Raw genomic sequence first — 15,984 nt, forward strand, 5'->3', positions numbered from 1 at the left:
CTGTATCCAGATCCCTCGAAGCTCATCATGAGTAGAACTGCCATTGTGCTGGATCAAAATAATAATAACAATAACAGACTGGTATACCGTCTCGGCCATTGACAGTGCTTGGTAGATATTACGGACCTTGGACACAAACTGGGGGCTCGATGGCCTCCAACTCTCAGAGGTGGCGGATGAGTCTGCGGTTCTTCTTCGTGATAAACGTATTAATTCGGTTGTATAATGTCGTGATAATTCATGAGCAGGAGAAGTCGAGGCGCATCCGGCGAGCCACGCCCTGCCAGTCCCATACAGAGACCCAGTCGCCCTCTTCCATGCAGGACCAGACCTTTTCGAGAAGCTCGATCACGCGGTCGCAGTTTCGAAGACCGGTGTAGCCGCGGACTGCCTTGATTCCACCCCGGATGCGCTCGCGCTGGGTTGGTTCGAAGCATGCGGTACCGATGACGAGACATGGGATGAGGAGGAGGGTCTGCGAGGGGTCTGAAGGTTTGAAGGACTCCAGGATGGCCAGCGACTCTTCAATCGCCAGAGTAATGCGGCGGTCATGATAAGCCGGCCGTCGGCTCGGTGGTGGCGATGATGCTCTGTCGCAAGATGAAGTCGAGTCCTGCTCGTGCATCGAGCTTGTTCTGGATGGGTTCCTTGAAGTCGGGCAGCTGCTCGCCATGTGGACATCCGAGGGGCCTTTACCCATCGACACCGTGGCCATCATCGAGGCTCGTCGTGCCGGCGCAGAGGGCATGATCGGTGGGGGTGGCGGTAGGATAGGGAGCGTGCTAAAGGTCGAACGGCGCATCGGTGGCACTGAAGGCGGGTAGATGGACCTGAAGAGATACACCCACATCATCTGCTTGTACAGCAGCCCGACACGGTCACGGCTGTCGCCTGGCGGCCATTGAGGCGTCCACTCCCGGATGGCGGCGTCGATTTCGGCAGCCCGGTATAAACTAGTGTAGTCAACGACAGGGTCAACTGAAGCTGCCATATTGGCGCGAACGGTGTTCCGGATGGTGGTGATCTGAGTAAGGTAGTGGAAGAGGCCGTCAGAAACGCCTAGCAGTCGAGGTGGATGAATTGGTTCGGATGGGGTCCAGTCCTCAGAGGACAAGCGCGCTGTGTTGTTCTCGGGATGCCAGAAGAGATCATCAGCGTAGATGTGGTACTGGAAGAACTCGGTGATGAAGGTGTGGAAGGCCGGATCCTCAGGGGGTGAGTTATGGATTAGAGTCTGGTACGCTTGGAGGTGCACTCGGTGTTCGCCCCGTGGGTTCCCATCAGCGCGAGTTTGAAGCAGCAGGCACAGCATCTGTCCATATCTTGCTGACAGAATCATCTTGTTCTCAGGGTCGTCCTTGTCTTCAGACCGGCCCATATCCGCGTAGAGCCGTTTCATCGATTCATCGTGGTGATAGTCCGCTCGCTGCTGCAATGCCTCACGGCTTGACTGGGGGTTATCGGCCAGCAACTTGGCGCCGTAGGGAGTATCCCAATCAATGTGCTTGCCACTGACGGCCAGGATGGAATGCATGAGGCCTTGGTGCTTGTTGGCGAGCTGAAGAATAATGTCCTTGAAGGCGTTCTTAGCCTCGCCTTCTACTGTAAGGACGTTGCTCAGCTGCGTGATGTAGTGCTTCCAGAAAATCTTGTCCTCGGCTGTCTCGACACCATGGAAGATAGGCTGCATGGTGATCATGGGGAGGCTTTCTCGCCGCAACCGCTCTGTTTTCATGGTTAGGGAGATTGAACCGTTGTTGTCAGGTTAAACGTACCCTCTTCAGCCTTCTCCTTGCCACTCTTCCAGATCTGCTTCTCGTGGTAGCCCTCACAGACCACGGCGTTCTTCTCACAGTTCATGCCTAATACATTCGTTAAAACCAATGAACAAGCAAGTTGGGTGAATTGGCTTGGGTCGTACATCGGGGCTTTGCTTCGTCGCACTTCTTCTTGCGCTTACGGCATGTAATGCATCCAGTCTTTGATCGACCTTTGGTCACCTTGCTGGCGCCCACTGCTGGCGTCAAGGGATGCTTCCTTGGTCTTCCTCGAGGTCGTTTCGGTTTGGGGTCGGCGCTTGAGGGTTCTGCGGGAGCTGGTGCCAATGGCGCTGCCTTCAGATCGTCCATGTTCAAATCGTCCTCGACCGGCTCCAGCTTTGGAATCGTAAGAATGTCGTCGGATCCTTGCTCCCAGGTGTTGTCCATCTCCACATCATCACGCTCGCCATAACCAGTACTCCAAGAGTCAACAGATGAGGCTGCGGAATGGATCATTGTTGGTGCAGACGACATGTCTATTCCTGCGCTCAGAGGCGATATCTGACCCGACTGCATCTGCGCTGCCGTCGAGTTCAGCCACAGGGGTTCCATTGTTGAAGGTGATTGCGGCATCATGGCGTCTTGGTCCTCGGAAGACATGCTATGGCTGTCGCACCAAGCCAGGTCTCTCTCACTCGAAGCAAAGTCAAAGGGGATTTCCAGGGCCATTCGGTACCGTTGGTGCGCCCCTGTGCAAGTGAGCGGTGTTCGGGAGTTGAATTGAGAGAGTCGGACGCTTCGACAACCGTCCAGATGAGATAGCGGTTGATCAAATACGATCCCTCGAGCTTGGAGGGTAACGACTCAGCATGAAGCTGTGGAGACTGGCGTGTGGTGGTGTGGGTGTTGGGCTGGACTAGCCGTCGACACCAGCGCACCAGCGGCTGATCGAAGCTCCTTTAGTCGCCTAGAACGGGCGACAGTTCAATGGTCGCAAGATGAAAGGGAGGGAAAGATGAGAGGGATGGAGGGGCCATGTGGGGGAGACGTCTTATTTGGGAGGCAGGCTAAAGGGTGACAATGTGTGAAGGATTCTAAGATCCAGCACTGGAGACTTCTGATGCCCGTCGACGCCATCTCCCCACAACCATCATGGTCCAACGATGAGGTTGGCCTCATGGGCAAGGTGAAGAGTGCCACTGTCCAGGGACCCAGGAGCTTCAACCACCATGTGCCGTTGGTCCCGTCCAGGATCGTCCAGGCCCGCCGAACGATGCCATCAAAGTGTCTCCTCCAATCCCTGCCTGGGGCCACTAGCGGGCTAGGTCCCCTTAGCTCTCGACGATGGGTGCATAGGACGTGGAGGCCACTGAGCATACGTCTCCACCCAGCTGGATGGGGGGACCTTGGCCTCTCCACCCTCCAAAGACTTAGCGTTTTCAGGGCCCTGACGAGAGACGGCCAGATACCTCAGGGTACTTCGAACCCTCCATGTACCAAGTGGGACGCAGCTTGTCTCGACTGCTCGTGGTCTTGAGCTGGACGGTGAGCGGCAGCGCTATCGATGCTGGTGACCGAGATATGAGGGAAGAGGCTGTTGCTTGTGAGCAGTTGTGCAGCCTGGGAGGGCTGCCTTAGGCAAAAAGGGTGCTGTCCAACAAGTCATCGCTTCTTGCGCGGTCCTGGAAGCGATAGATTCTCAGAAGCCAGGCTGACTATGCTTGGGTACGAGGCATGTGGAGCACATTGCCCAGTCGTGGTTCGACAATACGTTGATCCCTCTCCAAGAGTCGCACGACAACAATGTCCACCAACTCAAGGCAAGACTAGGGCTTGCGGCCTCCAACGTTGTAGCGCTGCTGTAGCATGATATCATTGCAGCAAAGTACTGTGATTGGGAATGGCTGTCAATGGCATGGTATTTGGCGCTGGTTTCAGTTGGAGTGCCAACAGTGGTGACGGCGGCAGAGACACACTTGCGATCCATACATACATACATGTAGGTAACGCGCTGACGTGCGGGAGGGGCCGGGCTTGTAAACCACGAGTAGGCCTCAAAGTCGCTGTCATCGTCTCCTGTTTGTGTGGTATCTCTTGCTCTGTCACTCCCATCACACCAATAACGGCTGTCCAGTCTTGTTGCTCGAGTAAGGGCTGCAGGGCGCACGACAGCAAAGGAAGCATTGGATGCGGGCAGGATGCTTCCGAGCCCTGCCCGCTATTGTAGATATTGCATCTGGCCTCAGAATCAGGTTTGGGCACCGGTGAGGAGGAGTGGAGGCGGGCATGCAGTCTTGCGTTTCTGCAGCCGGATGGGATACTCTGTAGATGGAGTCATTTCGTCAGAAATCAAAAAGCTGGTTGGATACGGTTAATTGGGATCCTGACATCTGATGGGCTCGGAAGGTATGTATGTATTCGTCTTGGTTAAGTTGATAGTTTTTTTGGTTGTTCCAGGTTGGCGGACCAGGTTGCCCAAACCTAATTCAAGGACAGTGTCCGCCCACCGTACCTTCCTCGATGGAACCATGGAGATCACAGTGCATCAGAAATCTGACACAGTACACCTTCCCATGAGCTTCCACTTCCATTAAGCTCATGGTAGACAAGGGCCTCTTTCATAAATCTCTTCATCCATCTCATTCATCTCATCAGCATCGTCAACTAGCATGATGCTTGTCAATCTTTGACTTGCTTTTGCTCTATATGGCTCCAACGATTTACTAGCGGAGACCCCGACTTTGAGCAGATCTAGACCATCCACCTGACCTGCCGAATCGCCTTGGACTTATGCTGCACCTCGGAGTGTGCAGCCAACAGCATCATGGCGATCCTGACTCGGCGCGGGCTGCTCTCTGAAAGGCATTTCCGCATCTGATGGGGTCCTGCTTCGGATCTATGTGCTCCGTACCATGTGCAAGTCCAATCTCGCAGTTGTCCTCCCCCCTTTTCTGCTCTAGAACCCAGGCTGACTTGGTAATTCCAAGTCCCTATTACTAGTGCCCTGTTCTACTGCAGCACACTACTGCACCGTGTTATTAGCGCTTGCATTACTCTGGGGCCTGGAAAGCCGCGGCCTAGGATCAATCAACGACTCTTTTGGGGCTCTGTCAGTGAGACTCTAGGAAGCATGTCATTCGAGGAAATGACTTTTTCGCACTTGTGCCAGCTACAGCATCCATAGTAAGTCTCAAAGCTTATGAATAGCACAGAAGACGGAACTAAAGCTACATCGTACAGAACCTTGGTTCATGCCTATCCTGCTAGGTTAGGATAGCTTCGCTACCTTGTTTAACCTTGCTTTTTCTCGAGATCCCTACTCTAGGACATGCCCCGTAGCTGGACGGGTGCTTGTGGGAAGAAGCAACATTGCATCCTCCGCAGTCAACCGCCAGCCGCGCTCTCACGGGCCTCATGGTGGTCATGGCGCAGTCCCTCCATGAGACAAGGCTTGGGTCGGTCGATCATCACGACCACATTTGCCAATCCGATTGACATCCAATGTCAATTACATTCGGCAATGGCAACGTGTTAGATACCGGTACGTGACAGTGCCATTGAGGAGCTGTGGAATCTTTGACAATGGATGGCACCAGCGCCACACACCAGTATAACCCCCACGCAAACCTCAAGGCTCAGCCTGGGCTAATAGCTTCCCAGTACTTCGTACTCCTGTCGCAAGGCAGCCCGTTGCGTGTGGTAACATCGTTGGAAGCTTGACCACCTTTCGAGAGGCGCGCCTCCTCCTCAAGAACTGAGACGCTCGACCCTTCGCGTTTTGCTTTTTGCAATGGCGGGGGACAGTAGCCCTGGCTAGAGATGCAGTCCCCTGACTTTTGCTGGGAACCCAAGACTTGCGTGCCTCCTTGACCGGCATGCTGGTCCTTGCCTTGGAACGCCCTGAACGTGGTGCCGTCTGCCAGGGCCGTCGCATGCATTGGGTTATTAACATTACAGCGATGGTAATGTTTGAGCTTTTTCCTTGGTGGCCAAGACGCTGATATACGGAGTTACGGATACTCTACACTGAATTGGAGGTTTGGTCCAGGTGGGCTAGTCTAACATCGGAATAGGATGCCTTCAGGATGAGCTCCTGTGCTGCCACGCTTCACCAATCGCCTCTTCCGAAGTACTTGTCCTCAAGTCGGCAATTTGGCCTGGCCTCATCTGTTCAAGTACTCTGTTCAATGAGCACATGGATAAGGAACAAGAGACACACCTCATGCCTTGTCAAAAGAATACTTCGTACATACGTATGCGAGCAAATTTGTCCATCACCCGGGTTCCCCAAACGAGTAATCCTCGCTCAGCACAACTCGCACTAACACATGGCAGGCTGAGCCTCTCCCCCTGTCCTGACCTCCATCTAGAAGCCACAACGGTTTCAAGGCCCCTGTTGGACCTCTCATGGCAAGTCAGCCAGCTACCGAACCAAAAGTTATTTGCCACGCGGTAACAAACAACCAAACAGGGCGCGGGCGAATCTCGAACTCAAGCTCACCATGACAAATAGCTTTCTTTCTGACGACAGCTTGGGAAATGTGGCACGTTCCGCGTTGCAAAGCTGCGAGTCCTACCGCTGAGAACTGAGCTCTCTCCACTACGGAGTACAAGACCCAACGTCCTGCACGAGCCCGAGAATGCTCCCAAACGCTCCGAGGGCTAATACTGCGGATCATTCGACAAACTGATGCGCGCAGAGGCCTAGGAGCGACCCTGATCTTGATGGCTTTTGGCCCCGTGGCCTATGGGAACGCAAATAGCGCAATGCCATCTCTATTCCTTTCTAGGCTTAGCAGGCCTGCGGCTAAAGACCCACGACACTCTGTGTGGATTGCTGACACGCAGCGGTACCTCGAGGTACCTGGACGATGCTCGCGCGTTCGGTCTCACCAAAGAATTGTCTTTCATCAGCCAGCCGCGTCCTCACCTGTGCCTTTCTTCCCTGTTGTATCGAGGGTGAACATGGATCCTGAATCAGAGCAAGATCGTGCAACGGGCGTCATGGCTGATTACAGAGTACGCCATACGAGCTGATCGAGATGGCACACGAGGCTTAGAGTCTCCTGAAAGTTGCGAGGTGGTTTCGTTTGTTTCAAGGTCTTACTTAACTTGCTGTACTAAAGCCACTCATCAGTTTAGAGTCAAGGAGGCTCTCTCTACCTACCCTCTTTGGCAGCCGCAACCAGCAACCAGTACCAAACATTACCATCGATCACCCCGAGCCGTCCTCAGCTGCTCTTACACCGCTGGACGGTGTGGTCCGAGTGGTCGGTCTGGCGTTCAATAAACCCCGGGAACTGACTTCGACGGCGCGCCGGTCAAGGTGCGGTCCGTCGACTGACTCCCGTCTTTTCCCTAGTCTGGAGACTGAGCGGGTGAATGGATCCAACCAAATCGATGGCGTCCAGACCCTCCCGAAGAAACGTGCGCATTTGGCAGATGATATACGTCATAACCAGCGTGATGGCCAAGCTGTTGGTTCCAGCAACCCAGCCTATCCAGCCTAACCGAACGACGGCTTTGACACACAAGTCGCAGAACGACGCAATGCCACTCGCCTGTGGGAATTAGACACCTTGCTGACGGCCCTATGTATCCCTCGCTAACCCAATACTGTAACGGCTGAAGAGCTCACGGGATCACTCCTCGGGAATGAAGATGCCATGTTTTACCCGTACCCAGTCTGAGGGCGGACGCGGACCTGCAGCATTGACAAGCATCAAGCTGCCTGATGCCGTGCTAAGGGCAGTCCGTGTACGATTTTGCCACCAGAGGACCCTGGCGATCCCTCAACCTCGCCGGCCTGCCTACACTACCGCGCTGTTGGTCTCGATCCTGTTGCAGAAGGATCTGTATAGCCTGTACGCCATCGGCAGGTCGCAGGCCAGCTCGTATCAACCTGCTTGGGGGGAGAGACATGAAGCTCAGCTCGTCAACCAGCACCAAGACGCCTAAGTGGTCCAGAGCGCATGGAGGCGGGTCGCTGTAAGTGCAAGATTATGCCCATCTCCATCCCCACCACCACCACCACCACCACCACCACCACACGCAGCCCTCGTCAACTGACATCTTTGGTAGGCGCTCGATACCACACAGGCCGCACCCACCGCGCCCACCAAATTAGCGTCACACCTTAGCACGTTTCTTGTCACGTTGTTGGGTGCCAATACGGGGTCTTTAAGCCCAAGAAGGTCAACGAGGATGAAGCTGACAGCATGGCAACAGAAATCGATTGACTGGTGACTAGTCCCGATGTCAATTTTCCGCCAACACACGAATAAAAAGTCTCCTAGAAGCATGCTCTTCTCAGGTTTGGCAGATCTCCCGTCACCGGGCCGGGGACGATCGTCCCAAGACGAACCGACCGGGCCGGCAATCTAGAAAGATGCGGTGAACCGACTGGCCTTGGCACGACCAAGGATAGCAAAGCCTTTGAGTTGCAACATAACGACGTGTGTACGTGCTACCGCAGTACGGTATGTACGAGGAGCATCCAGAGGCACACATCTCTCTTGGGTTTGAGTGGAACGATATAATGACCCCCACTGAGTGACAGAGGACGCATGTGATGCAAACAGTGACGGGCTTGGAAACAGGTCGGCGAGTTGTGGCCGAACAATGTTGATGTCTCACCAGCGTCCTGGGAATTTGGAGATGGTTGGCCATGCTTGGAAGCATGGTGCAAGCCTCCAACAGGCCTTGCTGGAGATCGTCGACTCCGCCGACCAAGAAACGGGTCCAGGCCGATTTCTCCAGACCAGGTCAACCGCTGTTCGGGATTAAGCAACCGTCGAAGCAGGGACTGCACGGTCTTTAGTTTTCAATGCGCCAGCCACCAGCCACCACCATTTATTGGAGGACACTGGAGAGGCCCAGCTACTACTCAGGAGCCCGGAACCTGGACGAGCAACGGACCCAAGGTCTAGACAGTCTGCAAACTGGAGGAGGGGACGGCTTTGAGCAGGGCCAATGTCGTCTGTTTTGTTGGACTGGTGATCCGCGGTCATCCCATCCAGACCAACCAACGACGTAACAAAGTCGGGATCAATTGCTCTATACAGGCAAGGATTGGCTCTATGCGCGAAGTATCTATCATGAACCACTCACTGGCGGTTTCGTTAGTGGCGCGCGAGCGCTTGCTGTCAACAAACCAAGATCTGCAGCCTTTACACGCCCTCCCTTGAGACCCTCTTCACCAGGGAGGTTCTGGCCTTATGTCAAGACGGCGCCCAGAGGCCGATCTGGCATGATGATCCACTACCTCGTTCAGATGATAATTCCGAATGCCATAGTCGACAACTTTAGTGCGATTATGAAGTAGCAGCGCCGATGGCCCGAAGAAACGGGATATGATTGGCGCGGTTTGCTTCTGGGTTTCCAATAACCTCTTGAGGAAGGATGTGCTCTCCAGATGGAAGCAGGAGACGAGATGTGGCTCGGGCGTTGGCCGAAGGCCGAGACCTTGATGAATGGCTGCTCGCGGTTGATACTGGCTGATACCTACCCCGGAATCCCAGACTGGGGATGATCGACAAATGCCCATCGGAGGCGGGGCCGATTATTCACAGAATCGACAGTGGTGTTGAAGAAGGAGGCCTGCAATGAGTGGGGGGCCGTGGGGAGCGGTGTGTGCGCCATCGGATATGTGTGGATAGCTTCATGCTGTGAGTGAAGCCAGAGACGGCGTGGACCTGAATACGGCCCAAGGAACCACATCAGATGAACCAAGAGGAAGCACTATCCCGCTCACTTACATCATAGCAACAACACCGCTTGTCTTGACGACGCAGCAGCAGCAGCAGCAGCCGACACATGCGCAGATGCAGACGCAGACTATGAGGCCAAATTGCACCCAGGATCTACTCGGTGGCTTTTCATCCAGACGTCTTGTTCTCTGCGGTACCTTCTGTACTGTACAGTACTGCACTGCAAATTCGCCGTATATAGCCTCATTATTCGCCCGGCACTTGTCACCAGGCACACGAGATCCAATGGCGAGCGAAGCCGACCCACGCCGGTAACCAGGCGCGTCTCTGAGGGCGGGCCTCCCCGTGGCATATTCGGGATGCGCGGTGGTCTGCAGGTGATTCGACGTCTGGTGGAGTACGGGGCACTTAGTCTCGTGCATCGTCACGGGGAGTAGATGGAGGGTGGCCAAACGGCCAGTACCTATTCCCTGTGTTTCTATGTTTACAGTACATACATCCCGCGTCAGCTAATGCCGTGGTGAAGCGCGCTCGTCCTTGTCGCAGCTCTCTCTGCTTAATCCCGGAGACTTGGAGGCGCTGTGGGCGAGGGGTGGCATGGATGCGGCCCCTCCAGGTATGTATGGCTTCTGGGGCCGTGTTGTGATTCATGCAGGACACGAGTCAGATGTCGACAGGCTCCCCGGGCGAGGCGAGAGGATGTTCACCAGGATCATCTTCGCTTCGCAAGGATCGGTCGCCGCCGCAGCGCAATTGCGAGTTACAGATGATGAACACTTTGTCATCCATGGTGAACCAAGGTGAGTAATTCGTCTGGTCATTGCTCACCGGGTCTCGATCAGGCAAAAGCTCCCTTGTTCAGTGTCGCATCATGCCATCTCGAGGCACGAGAAAGGGGCATCCGGGTCAGAGGTAGAGTACGGTACGCAGTAGAGGAGAAAGGAAGGGTCCCTGTTGAAGCAGGCCAAACACTCGTGCAACCTGTACCGCGGCGAGCCCCTGAGAAACCGGCATTACATGCTCAAGCACTGTTTATGATATGAAGCTACATACGTTCCGTCCAACACTCAATGTAACGACAATCTCGACATGCCCTCGACCATTCGCCCATATACTAGATAGCAATCAGTCAAGAAGTTGTAGACATTTGACCATGACCATGACCCTCCAACGTCAATCCAAAACTTCAGCTGCGTCTCGATACAACCTCATCTTCTCTCCTATCCACCAGCCTCTCCCCTTCGTCCACCGCCGCTCGTCCAGAGCTCGACTTTCTCCCATCAAGGCGCAAGGCCGTCCTGAGACCTCCTCCACTGCTCCCGCTGGCCGCCGTCGCCGTTGTCGCGCTGTTCGGTGTCCATGTTCCCCGCAGCTCATCCCGGCTTGCCTTGCGGAGCTTTCGTGTCTCCACCTTGAGCCCCTGCGGCTTCTTGGAGCGATACGCAGCGGCAGCGGCAGCGGCAGCGGCAGCGGCAGAGGCTTCAACCGCGGAGGCGGCCCGGAGCGGTGCCTGTGCCCGTGCCTGTGCTTGATCCAGGCGGTTGAGGGTGAGGTTGAGCTGGGATGGCGTTGGGAGAGGCGGCACTGGAGGTAGGGGGGACGAGAAGAGCGGCTCGGGGGCGTCGTCGATGAAGCTCTTCCAGCCAACAAGACTCTCCATACTCTGTCGACGATCGAGACCAGGGCTCTTCCGTTTGATGTCCCCCCTGCTCCTGATGCTCCCAAAAGAACCCTTGCGGCTTGACTTCTTCAGTGATGGCTTGCCCTCAAGATCCCGTTCTGCCTTTTCCCGGAAGTACGCCGCCCTTGCCTCCTTCTCTCGCTTGTCCTCGCGTTGCCCTGATAGCCACGGCGAGGAACAAGGAAGCTGAGGATCCGGGTCGTCAAACGGACGCCAGTGCGTGCGTGGGGTCACCGGCGTTCGAGGAGTTGCAGGATTACTATGCTCGGGTCGGACACGTTTGCGGAAGAGGCTGCTGATGGCGGAGGATGGTGTTCGCGGCATAGGGGTGCTGCTTGGCTCGTCAGGAGTCGGGGTCTCGCAGATGACAGCGGCCGCTTCTCCTTCGACGGACGCCGAGGATGAAGCTCCAGCTGAGGCATCACCCTGCCGAGTCGAGGGGCGGGGGGTGTCGACAGGCACAGACTTCTGGTTTGGCCGCTGCTTCTTGAGTTTGGTCGACTGAGAGAAGTCCTGTGTCGTAGTTGAAAGATAAAGCTCGTCATCGTCCTTCTTCGCCGTGACCTGTGTCCAGCCCGAACTTTCAGTCGAGTCTGACCATCTGGAAACGTCGTTAGAACCTTCAGGCCCGTCGATGCTCTCGCGGGGGAACTTCAAGGCCCTTCGTGGCGTAGCCGTAACGGCCCTTTCCAGATCCCTGAGGACTGCCCTTTGTTGATGGCGGTTCAATATGTCAGGGAGACGCCTCATCGCCGGGGGTGCGTTATCATGGCTTCTGCTGAGCTGGGCCTCGTTTAGTTCTCGTGAGGGGTATCGGAGGCGCGCCTGGGTGTCCCTGAGGTTAAGCATCATTCTCGACCGAGGGAACGTTCCACCCGTCGGTACCTCTTCATTGTGCTCTGGAGTGAAGCCCGAGTGCCCTACTTGCGGTTCTATGTTGAACGAGGCCTTGCGATCCACCTTTCTCCGAGGCTGCGTCGGGGTTATGAGGCTGGAAGATGAGCGCTGAAGACTCCGTTCCGGCGATGGGTTCGGGTCTAGATGACTGTGTAGCTGACGTTGTAGTCTTCGGACTGTCTGGTCTTTTTCCGCCAACATACGGCTTTCCTCTGCTATTTCATCGGATTCGCGCTCACGTTCGTGCAAAGCACCCACTCCAAGGATTCCAATCTCTGGAGACACATCCCCAGTCAAGGCATCAAAGAGTCCTGACCATCGACGATCCCCTTCTTCCTTGTTCTGGGGCTTGGGTCGGTTGATCTTCAATGGCTCTGGCTGAAGAGCTGATATCATTGATTCAGCATCATCATCCCATAAATCCGCCGAGAGCCCCTGAGGCAGCTCGTCATCGAGACTATGAACTAGCTGGGCCTGGTGAGAGTCCTCTACACAGATCTGCCCACCAGCAGCTCCGATGACCCGTCGTGTGAGGGTTCCAGGTGTCAAACGCTGGCCTGGTTGGACAGCAATTGGGAACCGTGCAAGGGGGCTTTGTGTGACGGTCGAGGTAATTGCGTAGGCGCTGTATTCGACTGCTTTGCCTTTGGCTTTTGGTGTCGCATAGTCCGAAGTAAGTAAACCTCCAGCGTGCAATCTCGAGGTTTCCGGTGAAAGAGGGCGATCTTGAAAGCCTTTTTGCAGTCGTCCAGGCTGTCCTTCTGGTTCTTCTGCGAGATGTGACGTTTCGACACAGATCTTGGGCATTTGGAACGAAGACTCCGATTGATCTTGGAGTTCTTGACTCGAGCCAACATTGAGATCTGTTGGATCTACCAAAAAATTTTCAGGAGGCGTCTCTCCTGTCATCATGTCGTCGTCATCATCGCTGATACTGCTCTCAGGAGCTTGATCAGGTGTCATTGAGAGAAGGAACTTGCTCCCATCTTCCAGCTTCGTTTCATAACATGACAGTCTATCAATCTCTAAATCGGTAACAACTACTACAGTCAGTCTCGCAAATAGATAGAATAGCGAATGCGAGGATGTCTCACCATGCTGTTGGGGGGAAGTTGGGTCCAGCCCGTCCTGTACATCGACATTGGCCTCAAGGCTTGCCTCTTGAAGGGCGTTTGTCTCGGACAAGTTCGTCTCGTTTCCAATGTTGGCGAATGGAATATCCAAAAGAAGACCCCGCATATCGCCAAGATGGAGCGACAAGCGTGGAAAGTTAACACTTGGGGGCTCTGGCCTGACCGTTGCCACTGACTCTGTATCAGACCCGGGTTCAGTTCCGCCTCCAGACCCCTCACGGTTGGTATCGTCCCCAGGCGCCAGGTCTCGCCGAATACAGTCAGGTATCTGGGGAATGACGAGGAATGTCTCCCCACAAACCGACCAGTAACATCGCTTACCGGGTCGAGGGAGCTCGCAGGGCCGGTTTTCTCTCTCAGAGTTGACCTTTTCGATCAAATAGAGTCGCGTGTATTCCATCGGCGAAAGACGGGGCTTGCCCAGCTGATATCTCACATCAGTGTCGTCTTGTTGTGTCTGCACTGTTGGCGAGACAATGTCAGGTAGAAGTTGATCCTCTGGGGCATCCTCGATCGCTTCCGTGAGCGGCTCCACTTCTAGAAGAGAATCCCCATCAAACCAAGATTGTGTTGTTGATACAGTCTTCAGAAAGGGGCGTATAACCTCCAAGTCGTGACCTGAGTTCGAACCTAAAGCATCCACGCCCGAACTCATATTGAGACGTAAGACCTCGGTTTTGAATACTCGTCGGCTCTTCGTAGAGGCCGATCCGCTTGGAAGAGGGATACTCGCATGCTCAGCAATTGCCTGAAGAGAAGCCGGGTCGATAACCATCCCTTGTTTCAGTTCTGACCAAGAAATCATATGCCTGAGAAACTTTTGCAGGACCTTGGGTGTCGCGGTTGTGCTTATAACAGAATCCGGAATCGGGGGGATAGGAGGAGCAGGAGATGCGTGTTCTCTCGTCTTGGAACGCTTTTCTTTCTTGGCCGGGGTCTTGCTCGTAGGCGGCAGATTCTTTTTGTGGTCAGGCTCATTCTCACCATCTTCGTCATCCTCGCTGTCGAGACTGTACTACCATTCTCGGCTTTTGAGTTCTTTGGGTATGAGAAGGCCCAGCATGGACTTTTCGAGCGATGTCATGTCAAACTCGCGTGCGAGGGGGTGCTGAAGGAACTCTGTTTTCGAGATATCGTCGGGATAGCAGAGAATAGGAGGCGCATGCAAATCTCCAGCAAATCTAGCACCGTCTATCTTGGCGGGGGAAAACTCGCGACCAGGCATGCCTTTGAGAAGGGGATTGGGGACCGAAGGTGCTGAGGATGGAACGGGTGATGCTAATGGTGATGCCAACCCAGATCGCCTGGCATCAAATGAAGAACTGGCGCTGAAGGTTTCTTCAAAGCTGTGCGTGAGAGGAGAACTGCTGAGGATTTGCCAAGAGTTGTGCGCGGTGCTTGCGCGTGATTTCGAAGAAGATTCGGCAGATGTTGCTTCAGTCGGTACATCACTAGGCGGTCTTTGTCTTGGGATGCTTTCTCCAGCGGCACTCAGGATCGATGAGCAGATTTCTCCCAGTTTCTTGGTTTCTTCGTAGTATCGGACGAGAGCCTCTCTGGCCTGTGGGTATTGGGGAATGTCGCACCAGCAGAGCAATTTCATTTGAATGACCTGTTGGCGTTGCTGGGAAAAGGGATCCTGGGACATCAAATGCTCGAAGACGGCGAAGCGAATGCTATCGCGAAGGCCTGGCGAATACGGGGTCGGGTCTCGATCATCTTGATCCTCGAGGAATACAGCCGACGGAAAGAGGGCGTTGAGTAGTGCCATGATCTGGGGTATCTCCTTTCGTAGGTCGGCATCCTGGGTCAGTTCTTTGATGAGTATCTGGGAATCCCGTCAGTGAAACGCTCACTATGTGTCTATCCGGGTTGCCTTACCCAACTTCGGAAACCGGCGTGAAATCGCTTGTACTTGACAGAGGTTGTTCGATCAAGTTCTTCAAGAATATGAGGATGAGTGTCATTGACGGGAGGAACCTCTAGTCCAGACTTTTTTGCTTCAATCACGCGGGTGCGCTGAGCCTCTACTGCAGCCTTTGCAGTTTCGACACGACGCAGACGATCAATTTCCATCGCATCCAGGTACCCCAGCGCATCCATGACGCGAGCGAAATCGATTCCCCCCTCCTCGGGCCGTCGGAAGACGTTGCGGACTATGTCCTTTACCTTGTCTCGAAGATTTGTGCTGTAGTCAATACCTCTGGCAGTACGAATGGCGGGCCATGCTTCCTGGATTTCGGCCTGAAGAGCCCGGTCGTTGTCGAATGATAAGAGTCGGCGCTGTAAATCCCGGGCAAACCCACATTGGCGAGGGCTGAGTTGATCATCCTCGCTGCTTGCCAGGCGAGTGAGAGCTTCATACCCACTGCCCAGCCACCACTCTTCGAGTTCGGCGGCGAAAGGCGGCATCCCTTCTTTGCTGGCTACGCCGCGATGCTGGGGCCGGACATTCGAGTGGATGGTAGTAGGAAAGGATGCAGCAAGGTAGTGAGGTTCAGGTAACAGGATGAACTAGGTAGAGAAATGGTCGCCGAAATGAGTGGGTGGGGTAGAATCGCGGGTGAGGTTGCCGGTGAGGGAAGAAGTAGAGCGCTCCTGCACCGGCAGTTTCTCACCTTTGGACTCAGATATCAGAGATTCACTGGAGAAAGTAAGCAAGTAGTGTCACTGTGTGTAGCAAATCTTAGCCTCTGCACGGTCTTTGATTCGATGACGTTTTTGCAGCGCGTTTGGACTCATGGCGAGGTCGTTTGTTTGCTGTGCTTGGAGGTGAAGGGCCGTTGTTGAAGTTGCATGCGGGA

General features: G+C 54.7%; 2 protein-coding genes across 2 annotated transcripts; both read right to left on the reverse strand.

The window, feature by feature from the left end:
- Positions 1-238: 238 nt before the first annotated feature.
- Positions 239-2,276, reverse strand: LRP88_03253 (transcription factor domain-containing protein; the record flags this gene model as incomplete). The annotated part of the gene is made up of 3 exons (XM_083239881.1): positions 239-1,725; positions 1,776-1,862; positions 1,922-2,276. The coding sequence occupies 3 exons, from the start codon at positions 2,274-2,276 to the stop codon at positions 239-241; spliced, it is 1,929 nt and encodes a 642-aa protein (XP_083105011.1).
- An 8,379-nt stretch (positions 2,277-10,655) lies between these two features.
- On the reverse strand, positions 10,656-15,688 carry LRP88_03254 (uncharacterized protein; the record flags this gene model as incomplete). The annotated part of the gene is made up of 6 exons (XM_083239882.1): positions 10,656-12,187; positions 12,251-13,087; positions 13,142-13,717; positions 13,910-14,190; positions 14,248-15,008; positions 15,062-15,688. The coding sequence occupies 6 exons, from the start codon at positions 15,686-15,688 to the stop codon at positions 10,656-10,658; spliced, it is 4,614 nt and encodes a 1,537-aa protein (XP_083105012.1).
- Positions 15,689-15,984: the final 296 nt, after the last annotated feature.

The sequence above is a fragment of the Fusarium phalaenopsidis genome (genome assembly GCF_050370095.1).
Source record: "Fusarium phalaenopsidis strain FUZ10S chromosome Unknown contig_32286, whole genome shotgun sequence".
Classification (NCBI taxonomy): domain Eukaryota; kingdom Fungi; phylum Ascomycota; class Sordariomycetes; order Hypocreales; family Nectriaceae; genus Fusarium; species Fusarium phalaenopsidis.